Source organism: Phocoena phocoena, chromosome 1 (assembly GCF_963924675.1).
Source record: "Phocoena phocoena chromosome 1, mPhoPho1.1, whole genome shotgun sequence".
Lineage (NCBI taxonomy): Eukaryota > Metazoa > Chordata > Mammalia > Artiodactyla > Phocoenidae > Phocoena > Phocoena phocoena.
This window is the reverse complement of record NC_089219.1, coordinates 11928374-11944387: the sequence shown is the minus strand read 5'-3', so window position 1 is coordinate 11944387 and position 16014 is coordinate 11928374. Positions and strand designations below refer to the sequence as shown.

The 16014-nt window shown below is 45.7% G+C and overlaps 1 protein-coding gene across 1 annotated transcript in view; it reads right to left on the bottom strand.

Moving 5' to 3' along the window:
- The window catches only part of DDI2 (DNA damage inducible 1 homolog 2), a 29732-nt gene extending 25925 nt beyond the window's left edge, over positions 1–3807 (bottom strand). Inside the window, exon 1 of the mRNA XM_065885595.1 lies at positions 3670–3807. Coding sequence (XP_065741667.1) covers positions 3670–3807 — 138 coding nt within the window. The remainder of the gene's footprint in view (positions 1–3669) is intronic.
- Positions 3808–16014: the final 12207 nt, after the last annotated feature.

The window sequence follows — 16014 nt, the reverse complement described above, 5'->3', positions numbered from 1 at the left end:
CTGTGAAAATAAACATGCCAAAACCAGCTACAATAGAAATTCTGTTTCTACTGGTTTAAAATAGTGTTTTGGGCTTCTCTGTTGGTGCAGTGGTTAAGAATCTGCCTGCCAATGCAGGGGACACGGGTTCAGGCCCTGGTCTGGGAAGATCTCACATGCCGCGGAGCAAATAAGCCCGTGAGCCACAACTACTGAGCCCATGTGCCACAACTACTGAAGCCCACGTGCCTAGAGCCCGTGCTCCAGAATAAGAGAAGCCACCGCAACGAGAAGCCCACACACCGCAACGAAGACCCAACACAATCAAAAATAAATAAATAAATTTATTTAAAAATAGTAACAATAAATAAAATAGTGTTTTACAGGGACTTTCCTGGTGGCGCAGTGGTTAAGAATCTGCCTGCCAACGCAGAGGACACGGGTTTGAGCCCTGGTCCGGGAAGATCCCACATGCTGCAGAGCAACTAAGCCTGTGCGCCACAACTACTGAGCCCACGTGCCACAACTACTGAAGCCTGAGCGCCTAGAGCCCATGCTCCTCATCAAGAGAAGCCACTGCAATGAGAAGCCTGCGCACCGCAACAAAGAGTAGCCCCCGCTCACCACCAACTAGAGAAGGCCTGTGTGCAGCAACGAAGACCAACGCAGCCAAAAATAAATATACAAATAAATAAATAAAAATAAACAGAATAGTTTTTATTTTAAACAAAATAGATCATGCTGTGTGCAGAGCTGCATTTCCAGGATCATACAGTTACTGTTATTATTTGGTATTTAAATATGCCTTCATTTGAGAGTTCTTATACATTCTGCACACTTTTTTTTTTTTAACCACATGCCACCTACAGGGGTAAATTATAACAATCTTTCAAAAATGCAAAGATATTAATTTCAAGTGAAGCTAAGTTCTTAATAATTGTTTGAAGTTCCTCTAGCCAAGTCTGCATCAAAGCATCAAACAGGGCCATGACCGGCTTCCAAACCCACACTTGTGTTAAGAGATGGAACATGCCCAGCTTCAGTCACATGTGCAAGTGGAGATTGTTCCTATTCTAAATTTGTTATCACTGCATTATAACTACTGTAATCAGACTAGAGCTGTTAAAAATTAACACCCTTTCCAAGCATATCCTTATGCACAGTCGATGCTGATGTTGAAAGACTGAATTATAAACCAGTGATCCTTAATGTGGGGCAGACATGCGACACAGTTCTTTAAGGATGTAGGAAGAAAACAGAAAATAATTAGAATTTGCATTTCCATTTTAGTTTATCCTTCCTTAAATTCTATCCTGTGCCTGTTTATAATGACCTAAGGTATTACTTCATGTATATAATTGATGTTTACAGCTATTATATACATGTAATATACATGCATTTATATTATGCATACACCATTAGTTCATATATATTATTTATTATATACATCACACAGATGCATGTTCCAAAACATTTTACTCAGAGGGATACGTGACCGAAAAAGTTTGCAGACCAGTGGTCTGGACACACAGTAACAGAAAAGAATAGCCAAAAACAAGGGAAAAAAATCCCCGTTAGAAATGGAGTCAGAAATGGAGGTGAAGGGACGAGAACAGAGAAGGGAAGTAAGAGGAGTAAAGGTAAAGAGACCAGGAGAACTTGGAGAGGAAGAAGGGGAAGAGGAGTAATATGGGAGAACCCTGGGAGGTAAAGGAGGGGTGGGGGGAGGCCCCAAGTAAGTGAAAACGATGTATTTGTGCATAAAAACTACAATGATATTTACTATTATGACTTGGTGAAAGGAAATGACTCAAGTGTCTAGGGTGGATCCTGTTCCTGCTTGATGGGCAAGCAACTGAAAGACAACGGACCACCAGACATCCTAAAATAGACACTGTGTTAGGTTACAATGGAGCCAACAGAACAAACTTGAAAAACAGGAGCTGTTTACCGGCTATGTAATACAGGCTTAACACTAGTTGGAGCCCACGTTTCCATATGCTAATTTGGCTTGGGAAGGAAGTGAATGCCAAAACACTGACCTAATGAATAAGAAAGAATTTGGAGTTAGCCTAACCGTTCAATTAGTAAGGTACTGCTAACCTTCCGCACTGGCAGGACAGTGCCTGCCTTACCATACAATTAATCGTCTTTCGATCTGACACCCTCTTTTGGCTACAGCCATCTCAAAAAGTGCAGGAATACAGAAATCACAATCTTTGTCTTCTCCCAAGCCCAACAAAGTCAATTTACATTTTAATTTTTTATTTCCCCTACCAGCTGGTGATTATAACCAGGGTAAAAGCACAGCCAGAGGGAAGAGAAACAATTGAAAAAGCCACCTTCAAAAATCTGAGTTGATTTTTCCTCCCTACTTAAACTGCTCTTTTCTAGCTCTCTACCTGAGGGATTCATTGACAGGAGCTGGTTCCTGAGTTTTTGTGGATTCTTTTTTTTTTTTACAGAAGTTCCAAGAAATCCCTTTTGCCAGAATGCCTATTTGAGTGACACCTTGTGCCCCCAAATAAATTCTTTCTTGATATTCAGCTTATGCCAAGGTTCTAAAGTTCAAAGTGTAAAGAAATCATACTTCTGAACAAAATATTGACACACTTGTTTACCGTAGCACAGCGCAGAACAAGCTGTAGTGAGGCAACAGTTTTTGGAACTATTTCATAACTGCAGTAGCAAATCAAGATTTACCTTCTGGGGCCTTGGACGACTTCTATAATTTTCTTAATGTTTAGACTATGCCCTCCGAGGCCCACTTATCAAGTCAGGATTTAGATGTTTCAGTGTGAAGGCCACAGAGTTATTGCCACCCAATCTGTCTGGTGGCAGAGTCAGAGCATTTTAAGAATAAATTACTCTGCTTACTTAAAATGTAAGAGCAGCTTAATTTCTTTCCAGCAGGGCAAGGGAAATGAAACAACCAAATCACACTGAGGCCATATTTAAGCAAATATCCTCATCTAGCACTGAGCTTTGAACTCACCCAAACTGAACTGTGACCTGAAAGAAAGAGGGATCTTGGCCTACTACCAGGGAAGAAACCACAGAAATAGTTTCGGTTGAACTAATAAAATTACTTTAAAAAAATAATAATTTAACCAGAAACGCATGTGATAGGGAAAAGAGCATTTCCAGAGGCTTCAAAACAAGGTGGTGCAAGTCTCAAACTTTTCCCTTCACTTCGAGCGCAAATCTCTACACATAAGGTAAATTACGTTTACTTAGGCAGGAGCCCTCTCCAAAAAAGCACATGAACATCCATCTACCACAGTGATCCAAACTGGTATTTCTGGTTGGGGAAGCAGAATGCATGAACTCTTGCAAACCTACGGCTTCTTCTTAGGTCTACGCCGACACCCCAAACTCAAGAAATTAGAGAAGGGGTCAAAGAGCCACAAGGTGGGGCGGGCCGCCCGACAGTGCACGCGCTCCTCAGGCTGCAGTGGGTGCGTCTGCGGTCAGGTTCTCCGCTCTCTTCCCCAGCACCCCACCCCACGCTTGGGGCGTATGGGGGCAGCCACCGATTCCAGCTCCCTCCCGGATGCGGGGGTGGGCTGGGAATGGCCATCCTGCTTCCCCTCCACTCCCCAATTCCTCACCAGCAGCAAAAGGAGTGCGTGAGGCCCCGAGGCGGGAGGGCTAGCTCCGGAGGGAGGCCCCACTCGCCGCTCAGCGTACCTGGCTCTCGGCTGCGGGGATGCCGGACTCGAGCTCACACAGCGCGCGGAAGTTGTGCAGCTCGAAGTCGGCGTCGACCTGGAGGGAAAAGGTCACCTCGGAGAGGTCCCTCCGCACACAGTACACGGTGAGCAGCATGGCCCGGGCCCGACCCAGCTCGGCTCGGCCCGGCCTCGGCGCGGGGCGGCGGCGGCGGCGGGGCCTGGCTGGTGCTGCAGGCGGACGGCGCGGGCTGCTCGCTCGCCCGCCCGTTCGCTCCTTCCCTCCCTCACACACGCTCAGTGACTCACTCCCTCCCACCCTCACCAGCAAGTACAGCCGCCACCACCCGCCTGCAACTTCGTCTGCCTGCCTGCCGGCCTGCCTGCCTCCCACCGCTGCCGCCAAGCGCGCCAGCCGCCCGGCGCCCCGCCCCGCCGCAACGCCGATGCCGTAAAGCCCGCCTGACCCGCTCCGCCTTCGCGGCGCAGCGGAGGGGCGGAGCTGGGAAGGGGAGGCGGGAAGTAGGAGAGGATTGCAGGGCTCTGGGGACGGGAGAGGGTGGAAGGGCGAGGAAAGGGGAACAAACGAGGAGAAAGAAATAAGTATTAATTGCTTGATTTAGTAAGTGACGTCGGTGGAGGACTCCAAAATCTCATTTATTCATCCGACAGGCATTTATTGAGCGCGTGTTGGCAAATAGCCACGTGGGTACAAAAATGCATAAAAATACAGGTCTTTGCCCTTAACGAACTCTCAAACTGATACAGGAGACTGAGAACCTAGCAGATTGTTCTCAGACATGTTTTCCAAAGAAGAAATTGAGGCTCAGACAGCTTACTTTTCTTCTTGTTCTGATGATTTAGGGTTAAAACCAAAATCACGAACCCCTGCTCACTGGCCCCTGCTTTGCTCTTCAGCCCTGCCTCCTGAGCCCTGTCTGCACTCTGCCCTCCCTGCCACATTGTGACTTTCAGTTCCTCCTAAGCTCCATTTCCCTGCCTCGTAAATATTTTTCCCTCTACTTGGACTGCTTCTTTCCTAGCCCTGGCAAACCCCAGCACCTATTGCAGTGCTTTTTATTGGGCACAGCTTAGAATCCACTCGATAAAATATGTGTTACTTTAATGGCCTGTTTAAGCCACATAGCTGATGAGAAATAGAAGCCCAAAACATGAGGATGAGTCAGAAAACCGAAAGGGAAAGAGGAGGATACAATGGATACAAGATTGGCATCTCCTCATTTACTCCCCACTCCCCCATCCACGGAGTAGGGACACCCTCTTCTATTATAACAGGAGGGAAGGAGGGGTCAGGATGGCTATGGATGCAGGTAAGTGTAGGTAGGTTTGGTGGCAAGAAAGTAAGGGAAAGACCAGCTGAAGATGTATCTCTGTAAGGGAAGAGGGAAGGTTTTCTGTGGAGCATAAAGACAGAAGGTGGAGGGAGGGGGCGGGGTGGAGAAGAGTGGTTGTTATCAGGTACAGAAAGCCTACCAATGGCTTACGCAAGTGAGGGTTTATTTTTCTTATGGGATAGGAAGCCTGGAGGTAGACAGCAGCATTGGTTCAGTGACTCAGTGATACAAGGGACAGTATTTTGGCAAATCTTTTGGCCTTTCCCTGAAGGTCATGATATAGCTGGTTGCCTCCACCCCATGCATCATTTTCTTGTCCAAGCAAGAGGTTGCCCAGGAGTCCCCCAGTAGGTTTCTGCTTACATCTGGCCAGAACTGTGTCACACAGATGCAAGAAAAGGCCAGGAAGGGGCTTCCCTGGTGGCGCAGTGATTGAGAGTCCGCCTGTCGATGCAGGGGATACGGGTTCGTGCCCCGGTCCGGGAAGATCCCACAGGCCGCGGAGCGGCTGGGCCCGTGAGCCATGGCCGCTGAGCCTGCGCGTCCGGAGCCTGCGCGTCCGGAGCCTGCGCGTCCGTGAGAGGCCCGTGTACCGCAAAAAAAAAAAAAAGCCAGGAAAAGTGAGTGTTTAGGTTTTCTCACCTCATTAAAAGGTATGAATGGGGTGCGGGGTGCAGGGTGCGGGGTGGGGGGGTGGGGGGTGGGTCGGGGGAGGGGTTGTAACAGGTTTTAGGTGAGACATACCTAGCGCCTACTACAGCAGAGAAGGTTTGAAATAACCATTGTAAGTTGAAGCAAATTGAGTAGAGAAATGATGTAGAATTGCCAGATGGTATCAAGGGTTCAGCTGAACTTGGAATCACGAGCTGACAGATTTTTGTGTTACATTTTTTTCTGTTGGTGCCCAGGTGTGAATGATTTTGTTTTCCAAAGATGGCCACGGCAATATCTTCCATCTTATATATTCATGCTATAATGTAATCATGACATTCCTCCCATTAAGACATGGGGTATATGTCCCTCCATTTGAATTATGGCAGATGGACTTTGGCATAAGTGTCACTGTGTGACTTCTGAGGCTAGTTCATAAAAGGCAATATAGCTTCTGCCTGATTCTCTTGGAACACTTGCTCTTGGAAACCATGCTGTGAGGAAGCCCAAACTACCCCAGGCAGTGAGACTACGTGGAGATAACATGTATCGATGGTTCAGGCAACAACCTAGCTGAGATCAAAGCCAATTACCAGGAAAACCTTCCTAGAACATGAATGAAGACACTTCCAGTTGATTTCAACCCTAGCTGTTGAATCATCTCCAGCCTTTGAGTCTTCCCATCTGAGGCCCCAGACATCAGGGAGCTGCCTCCACTGTATCCTTTCTGAATTCCTGACCCACAGAATCTGTGAGCATAATGAAATGGTTATTTTACATGACTAACTTTGGGGTGGTTTGTTACAAAGAACGATAATTGGTACACTGAATATAGGCGCATAATACACAAAACGTGCATGCATTTTAAGTGTATACGGTGAGTTTTCACAAACTGAGCACCCCTGTTCAGAACATTATCAGTACCTCAAAAGCCCCCCTTATCCTTCTTTCTATAATTAATAGTAATCTTTTAAAATATATATTTATTTGACCGTGCTGGGTCTTAGTTGCGGCACGTGGGATCTTCGATGCTGTGTGTGAGATCTTTAGTTGCGGCATGCGGGATCTTTTAGTTGCAGCATGCGAGATCTAGTTCCATGACCAGGGATCGAACCCGGGCCCCCTGCATTGGGAGCGCAAAGTCTTAACCACTGGACCACGAGGGATGTCCCATAGCCTTCCTTCTAATCACTAACTCTCCCTCCCCAAACCCCTCCAAGTGTAACCAGTATCCTGACATTTAATAGCATAGATACATTTTGTTTTTCTACCACATATGAGTGGACTCACACAGCATGTAGTCTTGTGTCTGCCTTCTTTCACTCGACATTAAGTAGGTTTTGTCCAAATTGTTGTATGTAATTATAACTTGTACATTCTCGTTGTATTTTGTTTGGGAAATACACCATAATTCATCCATTTCTGTGGCTGATGGGCATTTGAGTGGATACATTTTTCCTTGAACCATTTTGACTTATGGTTTTCAAAATTTGCAACCAAAAGAATCCTAACTAGTATAAGCCCACAGCTTTTTCCCAATCAGACCCTTTCCTCTTGGGCCTCTCACTCCCTTTGGACTCTGATCAGTTGCCTCCTGTGATCTGGCTCAAGGTAGCTCCTCCCACTTCTCTCTCACCACTCTACGAGATGGACTTTGCATCTCTATTACTTGTGACCACAAATAGCTTCAGACCTCTCTGGTCCTTAATTCTAAGTCAGGATGGGGTGGGTTGGACAAGGCCTAGACAAGCAGGGCTACCAAAAAGTTCCATGATCATTGCTGTTTGTCAAGAACCTTGCAAATGATTGCTAACATTTGCAATGCTCACTTCTTGCCAGGCACTCCTCCATGAATGTTCTGCGTGTTGAGGCATTTAATCCTCACAACAATGCTGTGAGGTATTATCTCCATTTTACCGATGAAGAAACTGAAGCATAGAGAGGGGTCAGTCACTTGCCCAAGGACACACAAATGGAAGCTCGAATTCCAGTCAGGCAATCTGACTTGAGTCTAGGGATTTCCCTGGCAGTCCAGTGGTTAGCTCTCCATGCTTCTACTGCCGGGGTGTGTGTGGGGGGTGGGGGGGGGGGTGGGGGGGGTGGGGGGGTGCGGGTTCGACCCCTGGTCGGGGAACTAAGATCTCGCAAGTGGCAGGGCATGGCCAATAAATAAATAAATAGATAAATAAATAAATAAAACTCAAGTCCACAGTCTTAACCATTATTTTACACTGCTGAATGTGAGACCTCATTTTATCCTTCTAAAAGCCCTCAGAGATAGGAACGATTAGTATTCATTCCCATTTCATGGATAAGGAAACAGGTGTGGGGATTTTAATTAACTTACCCAAGTTCGCTCAGCTAGTGAGTGGCAGATTCTCCAAACTGGAAGAAACTTGAAGAGTGAAAACATCAATTTGACTAGAGCACAAATGCTCTTCCTGCACTTTAAATGTGGGGAAATCTTGCTGTGCTCCAGACCCCTGACTTTCCTCACCATTTGGTCACCACCAGCAAGGTTGCTGTCTACTTTGAGATTCTTGCCTAATTCTTCTGTATTAAAAAGAGCAGGGCTTCCCTGGTGGCGCAGTGGTTGAGAGTCCGCCTGCCGATGCAGGGGACACGGGTTCGTGCCCCGGTCTGGGAAGATCCCACATGCCGCGGAGCGGCTGGGCCTGTGAGCCATGGCCGCTGAGCCTGTGCGTCCGGAGCCTGTGCTCCGCAACCGGAGAGGCCACAACAGTGAGAGGCCCACATACCACAAAAAAAAAAAAAAAAAAGAGCAAATCAGTAAAGATATCTACCCTAGTTGATTTAAAAAATTCCACACAATAGGAATTAAATCTCCCAAATACTGAAAGTATTTGTTTGATATTTGTGCCTGCTTTTTTTTTGCGGGGGGTGGGGTCAGCGCTTAACAGTAAACCATTTAATTCTCATAGGTCTGAAGGTTGGGAAGTCCAAGATCAAGGTGCTGACAAATTTGGTGTCTGGCGAGGTTGCCTTTCTTTTTGTCTGGCGAGGTTGCCTTTCTTTTTTTTTAAAGCAGGTATTGATATATATTGCTCTTTAAAACTTTACTTCCTCATCAGCTCCTGGTTGCTCAAAGAGGCCTATCTCTCCTCATTTTTCCTGGCATGTCAACTGATAGCAGATGATGCTCCATTTTTCTCATTTTACCTTAACACAAAAACTCTTTTGGTTTCCTATTTCTTAGGCTGGGATCATGTGCGTATGTATAATGCAATGCCTCCTTCCTTTCCTGCTTATCTTTCCTAAAATCTGATAGCGTTTCAGTCCCACTAAATTCTAGGTCAACTCTTCCTCATTTCAGATGCACCTTGTACTCACTGGGCTATCAAAACATTTCAGGTAAATATGGCTGTAATTTCAAGCGCCATAATGGCCTACTCAGAAGTTTGGAGCTAGAGATCAATATATACTTTGATTATTAGAGTCAGCCCTGGGCAAAACTACAAAATAAGCCAAAGTTTGTCCTTGGCAAGCTCCTTCCTTGGCTTCTGAACTTTCTCTCCACCTGTTCCTCTTACTTCTCATGTGCTCCTACTTTCTTCACTTGCCTTTTCAAAACTTGCTCTCAAGAAAGGATTTGGACTAATTCACACTAAGGTACTAGTGACAGCGGAAACTCAATATGATCTCTCTTAGGGTATTTGCATTTTAACAGGGTATAAATCATCAGCTGGGCTTCCCTGGTGGCGCAGTGGTTGAGAGTCCGCCTGCCGACGCAGGGGACATGGGTTCATGCCCCGGTCCAGGAAGATCCCGCATGCCGCAGAGCAGCTAGGCCCGTGAGCCATGGTCTCTGAGCCTGCGCGTCCGGAGCCTGTGCTCTGCAACGGGAGAGGCCACAACAGTGAGAGGCCCGCGTAGCGCAAAAAAGAAAAAAAAAAAAGATACAAAGTGGATACAAAGCATTCTGAGAGTGGGCACTGCCAATGTCAGAGTCATTACAATACTGTGGATATGTTCAAAGTCCTTTAGCCACATGGAGCAACTTTGGTCCACTCACCATAATCAGCAGTAGAACCGTATGGGGCATAGACCATTTATTTCTTCAACAAACAATTATTAACACCTACTGCATGCCAGACATTGTTCTAGGTACTAATGGTACAGCAGGAAACAAGGCAAAGTGCCTATCCCCATGGAGTTTATGTTCTAGGAGGGGGTGGCAGACAAAGAACATATAAAATATGTTAGGTGGTGATAAGTGCTATATAGAAAAAAAACCAAACAAGCAGTGTTTGGGAGGGGTGGGGAATTAGGGCACGCAGTGGTTGCTACTTTACACATGGTGGTCAGAGAAAGCCTATGTTACAAGGTGACACCTGAGCAAATGAATGACGTGAAGGCATGAATCATGTGGACATCTGGGGAGAATGCTCAGCACAGGTAACAGCAAGTGCAAAGAACTAAATATGGAAGGATACTGGCCCTGTTGAAGAAGCACCATGAAGAATAGAACTTCTGGAGATTAATGAATGAGGAGAAGTGGATAGGAGCCCATCGGACCAGATTATGTGATAAGTAATTGAAAGGACCTTGGCTTTTACTGACTGAAAAAAGAAGCCACTGGAGCATGTTGTGCAGAGAAGTGACATGAAAAGAATCACTTTGACTGACTTGTGGAGGAAGGCAAAAGTGGACTAGCTAGAAGGCTATTACAATAACTCAGGTGAAAGATCATGGGGGAATCTAACCAGTGTGGTAGCTGTGCAGGTAGAGAAAAGTGGAGATAGTCAGATTGTGAACTCATTTTGAAGGTATAGCCAATAGGACTCGTTGATGCATTGGATATGGGGTGTGAAAGAAGACCCAAGGACAGCTGCAAGGCATATGCCAGTAGTACTTTATTTTATTTTTTTGTCATGCAGAACTTCCCCGACTAGGGATCGAACCCTGCAGTGGAAGCACGGAGTCTTAACCATTGGACCACCAAGAAGTCCTGCCAATAGTACTTCAAACCCCTCTGCTTGCTAGAGGGAAATTTGTTAGAATGAAAGGATTGCCAACAACCTCCTGGACAGTTTGTAAAAAGAAGAGCTGGGCCATCCCAAGTTCTCTCTTCAAATCCCTTTCAAATTAGATTTTTTTTTTTTTCTTTTTAGCCAGGCCTCACAGGCCTGTTGCAGGGTGCCCACACATCCTGGTCTGCACGCTGGGACCTAGACTTCATGAACTGACGTGTGGATAACTAGGCTCCGCCCCCTCACTCACGAGAAGCTGAATTCGTTCTCTAAATTCACAATGTAAGTTCTACCTTTTCAACAACTACTTCAGCAAGACAGTCCCTCTACCGGCCTCCGCCCAAAAAAAACTCCTCTTGCCCCAGATGCAGTATCTCTCTTTTAGCCAGCGCTGAATATACTGCCCAATTCAGTATCCTTTATATCCCTAATATTCACCCCGTATTTGTCACGAAACTTCTTGGCATCCTAACATTTGCTCGTGTTAAACCGGTTGGTCAGAACTGTCTCTGTTTCGGAAGGCAAATTTCAGCATCTGACGAGTCTTATTCTCAGGAAATGCTCCTGCACGACCAAACTAGACTCTTGAACCCAATTCAGCACCGTTTCATCGCTTCGCTATAGCCGGCGCAGAAATGCCTCAACTGCCGGTTGCGTTTCTCTTCGGTCAGGCCAGCCAAAGCCAGGAGTTCTTACGACTCCAGGGCGGAAACCCCAAGAAACGCCCCTCCAGCCGCATCACCACGCCCGCCGTCCCAGAGCCGTGCAGAAACTCGCCTGAGCCGCATCACGTGCCTGCTTTGTAATCTCCCAGTGGGCAGTGGCGTCCGATCACCTGACGCGCGTGACCAATGCCTTGCGTCCGCGCTCTGGGCTCCTGGTTGCTAAGTGACCCCAGCTCCCGCTAGTTTGCGCTGCTTGGCTTTATCCCGGGAGGTAGTGGTGGAAGCTTTAGACCCGGCCCAGGCTCTTGGACACGCCAGTGGAGGGTCTTTTGCGGCTGCTGCCTTCTCTCTGGCGGAATCCCCGATGGTGGCCCCCACACCCTTGCGCCTTCAAGGCTTGAACCTGGGCTTCCGGGCATCTGCGATCAGGCGGGCTCCGGCTCCTTTAGGACTAACCCGGCGGCTGGGGTGCCGCAGGGCCGCACTGGGTGGACCCGGTCCACACTGCCTTGGCCACCTCAGCCTAGCGAACCGGCTCAGACTCTAGTTCCTGCAAGGATGTGACTGAGGCAGTGGCTGGCTGAGAGACAAGTGCCTGTTAGTAGTCCCTGGCGTGGCTTCCTGTAGTTTCCTTCCTTGTGGCTTATGTGAAGACTTAGGCTTGATTGCTTTGGCCAGAAAAGAGACATAGGAACTCTGTGTGCTGTGCTTTCCTGAAACGACTGTGTCTTGAGTACTTGTAGACTGAAGGATAACAGATTTCGATTAAAAAAAAAAAAAGATACTCCCAGAAGTCAAAAACTTAAAAAATTTTTTTACATATTTAGCAATTTTTTTAAAAAAGCCTTGTCTTTGGGATATCTAGTAACATTGCCAGTCTTTTTGCTGTTCAGCCATTTTTGTTTGGTTTTTGCGGTACGCGGGCCTCTCACTGTTGTGGCCTCTCCCGTTGCGGAGCACAGGCTCCGGACGCACAGGCTCAGCGGCCATGGCTCACAGGCCCAGCCGCTCCGCGGCATGTGGGATCTTCCCGGACCGGAGCACGAACTCGTGTCCCCTGCCTCGGCAGGCGGACTCTCAACCGCTGCGCCACTAGGGAAGCCCACTGTTCAGCATTTTTAATCCAGAAATACTGTGTTGTGCCTGGGACTTGTGTGTACTGCTTGTTAGAAAGTTTGGTGTTTCATGTGTTCCTAACTTATACTTGGATTGGGTTTCACTTATTTCATTCTAATCATCAACTTGTGAAATAAGGTGGGCAGGTTTCGCTTTTTTTTTTTTCATGCGTAAGGAAACATGATCAGAGAAACTATTTGCCAGACACCAGTGCTTCTCGAAGTTGAACCATTTGCGGATCCTGTTAAAATGCATATTATGAGTCTTCAGGTCTGGAGCAGGGCCTGAGAGTTTCTGTGTGTCCAGGAAGCTCCCAAGTGCAGAAGAAGCTGTTGGCCTGATGCATTGCTCGAACAGCAGTTGTCCTAGGTAATTGCTCTTCCTAGTTGATGGCACAAACGCCTCCTTTCTGTATCTGATTTTATGCCAAAACAACAATTTCTTAACATCTGTGAACTTTCTGTACATGTGAAGGGAAAATCATAGGATGGGAATGACAAACAGCAGATAGTCTACATAGAATTTGTATCCAGTACTCATTTCAGTTATTTTGTTAGTTTGATCTTCTGAGGATTTAAAATATTTGAGAGAAAGGGCTTAAAACTATCAGCCTTTTTGTTGTTAAAAAGGCTTTTAAATAGAGAAGGTGAAATTTCCCCTGGCATTGAAGGACATATTTAACTAGGAGGACCCATATTCGGAGTTGAATCCCACTGACTCACTGCGCATTCCCAGTCCTTTGTTTCTTTAAAAGCTTCATCAAGTTAGAACACATGTGCAGTTCTGAACACAGAGACTAAGCAGTGAAGACTAGCCAATTTATCCTCTGGTGAAAAGAGAAGAAATTTTAAATGGAATAAGAAAAATTAGATATCCAGGAACCTAGCACAATGATTTTTAAAATTAATTAATTAATCTATTTATTTATGGCTGTGTTGGGTCTTCCTTGCTGCGTGCGGACTTTCTCTAGTTGCGGCGAGCGGGGGCTACTCTTCGTCGCAATGCGCGGGCTTCTCATTGCAGTGGCTTCTCGTTGCGGACCATGGGCTCTAGGCTCACAGGCTTCAGTAGTTGTGGCACGCAGGCGTAGTTGCTCCGTGGCATGTGGAATCTTCCTGGACCAGGGCTCAAACCCATGTCCCCTGCATTGGCAGGCAGATTCTTAACCACTGTGCCACCAGGGAAGTCCCCACAATGATTTATAGAATTGATGGTGCTTCATATATATAAAAGTTAATGAAAATAATCATGTTGTCATTAATAAAAGATTTGAATGTCCCAAGCAGGCTCTTTGATTCAGGTACGGTGCTGTGGTTTTCTTAATGTTTCTTGTGCTTGGGGTTTATTGAGCTGCTTAGATCTATGGTTTTCATTAAATTTGGAAATTTTTAAAAATATTTATTTATCTATTTGGGATTTAACTAGATCCCTCATGCTGCAATCCACTAGTTGCAGCATGAGGGATCTCGTTCCCTGACCAGGGATCGAACCCTGGCCCCCTGCATTGGGAGCTCAGAGTCCTAACCACTGGACCGCCAGGGAATTCCCAGTGCTGTATATGTTTGTATTCCTATAAAACTTGAGGTTTGTTCTGGGGTGTTGTTAAGTTACTTTGGAATTAGTTTGATTTTTTTGCGTCTTGCTTTTTTAAAGAGTTGTTAGATAGGACGAGAGCAGTGCTGACTCTAGGGCTGATTATTCCCCCTGAGGCAAGACCTCTATGAGTACTCTTCCCAATGCTCCATAAATTATGAATTTTTCTTTTTTTCTTTTGGCCGTGCCACACAGCTTGTGGGATCTTAATTCCCCGACCAGGGATTGAACCCGGGACCCTGCAGTGAAAGCGCCAAGTCCTAACCACTGGACTGCTGGGGAATTCCCAAACTATGAATTTTTTCTAATCTGGCTAGTGGGAATAGGCACTATTCCCAGCCGGGTATAAGAGTGAAGAACCTTTCCCTCCAATCCTTTCAAGTGGTTCTTTCCCCAGCCTGGGGAAGTTTTCTTGTGCATAGGTTCTAAGCAGTACCTTGGTGAATACTAGAAGAAATCTCTGGGGTTTTTTCTTTCTCTGAACTGCTCCCCCATCTCTGTCACTCCGTTCTATGAACTCTAGCTGCTTTGGTCTCCCTGGACTCAGCTCTGTATGCCGGACTCAGGGACTCCACTGGGCTCTGCCTCAGTTTTCCATCCTTGCACTGTAGCCTGGAAACTCAGGTAGTTCTTGGACAGTACCAGGGCTTGTCTCATTTGCTTCTTTCTCAAGGATTACCGTCCTTTGTGGTCTGATGTCCAATGTATAAAGACCATTGTTTCATAACTTTTTGATCCTCCTTTGGTTGTTGTAGGTGGAACAGTAAGTCTGGTCCCTGTTTCTCTATCGTGACTTCTGGAAATGGAAGTCCAAATATCACACCAATTTTACCACTTTTATCACTCAAACCCATTGAATATTGAAACTCTTAAGTTAGGTTGCATACTGTTGAACTCACATCCAGTTGATTCCAGGAGAAGACAGCTATTCTCGTTTTTATATTCCTACAGACTTAACCAATAGCCCGGCACTTGGCTGACACTCAGTAAAAGCTGGAGTGGATGAATAAACTATTTTGAGCAAACAGCTGTCGATCAGCTTGTGTTTTCTTCCAACATTTGTTGATGGGCTTTTGCAATTTTCTTCTTGCCTGCCAGCAGCAAATGAAAGCTAGGCAAAGTGGAAATTTCTGGGACTTGTTATTCATGATTGTAATTATCCACAAAAATGTACCCTTTAAAAAAGTTTATCAACAGGCATGAGGGAAGTTTTTGGGGGTGATGGACGTGTTCTAGAACTGAGTTGTGGTGGAATGGTTGCACAGGTTTATAGAAGAAATCATTGAATTTTACACTTAAAAAGAGGTGATTTTTGTGGCATATAAGTTACACCTAAATAAAACAGTTAAAAAAAAAAAACCGCTTATCTTGAAGATTCCCAAGGCATTTTAAGGTGAAAAAAGTAAGTTGCCAACCATTTTATATAGGCTAAGCCCAGTTTTGATATTATCTTTTAAAAACATATTTATTTATTTATTTGGCTGCACCGGGTCTTAGTTGTGGCACTTGGGATCTTCATTGCGGCACGTGGGATCTTTAGTTGTGGCATGCGGGATCTAGTTCTCTGACCAAGGATGGAACCCACGCCCCCTGCATTGGGAGCTCAGAGTCTTAACTGCTGGACTACCAGGGAACTCCCAGTTTTGATATTTTCAAAAACCTCATATGCATTGAAATGTAACCTTGAGCAGGTAGGGATAGACTATGGTGGACTTTCACTTTGTAACCTACACATGTATTAGTTTTGTAATCAGAAAAAAACTAAAGATTTTAAAAGGAAGATTGTATTTTTTCATTAAAGGAGAGAGAAAATCAAGTAAAAGGCAAGAAAAAAAAATGTGTATTTGACCCACCCACAAGGCAGTAGACAGGCTGTTAGATTAGAAATCAGAAAGCCTGATAATGATTCTTGTTCTGTTTTTGAACTCCAAGCTAGGACAGATTACTTAGCTGCTGGCTATTGTTCCAGAAACCAGGTTTAAGTAATGAAGTG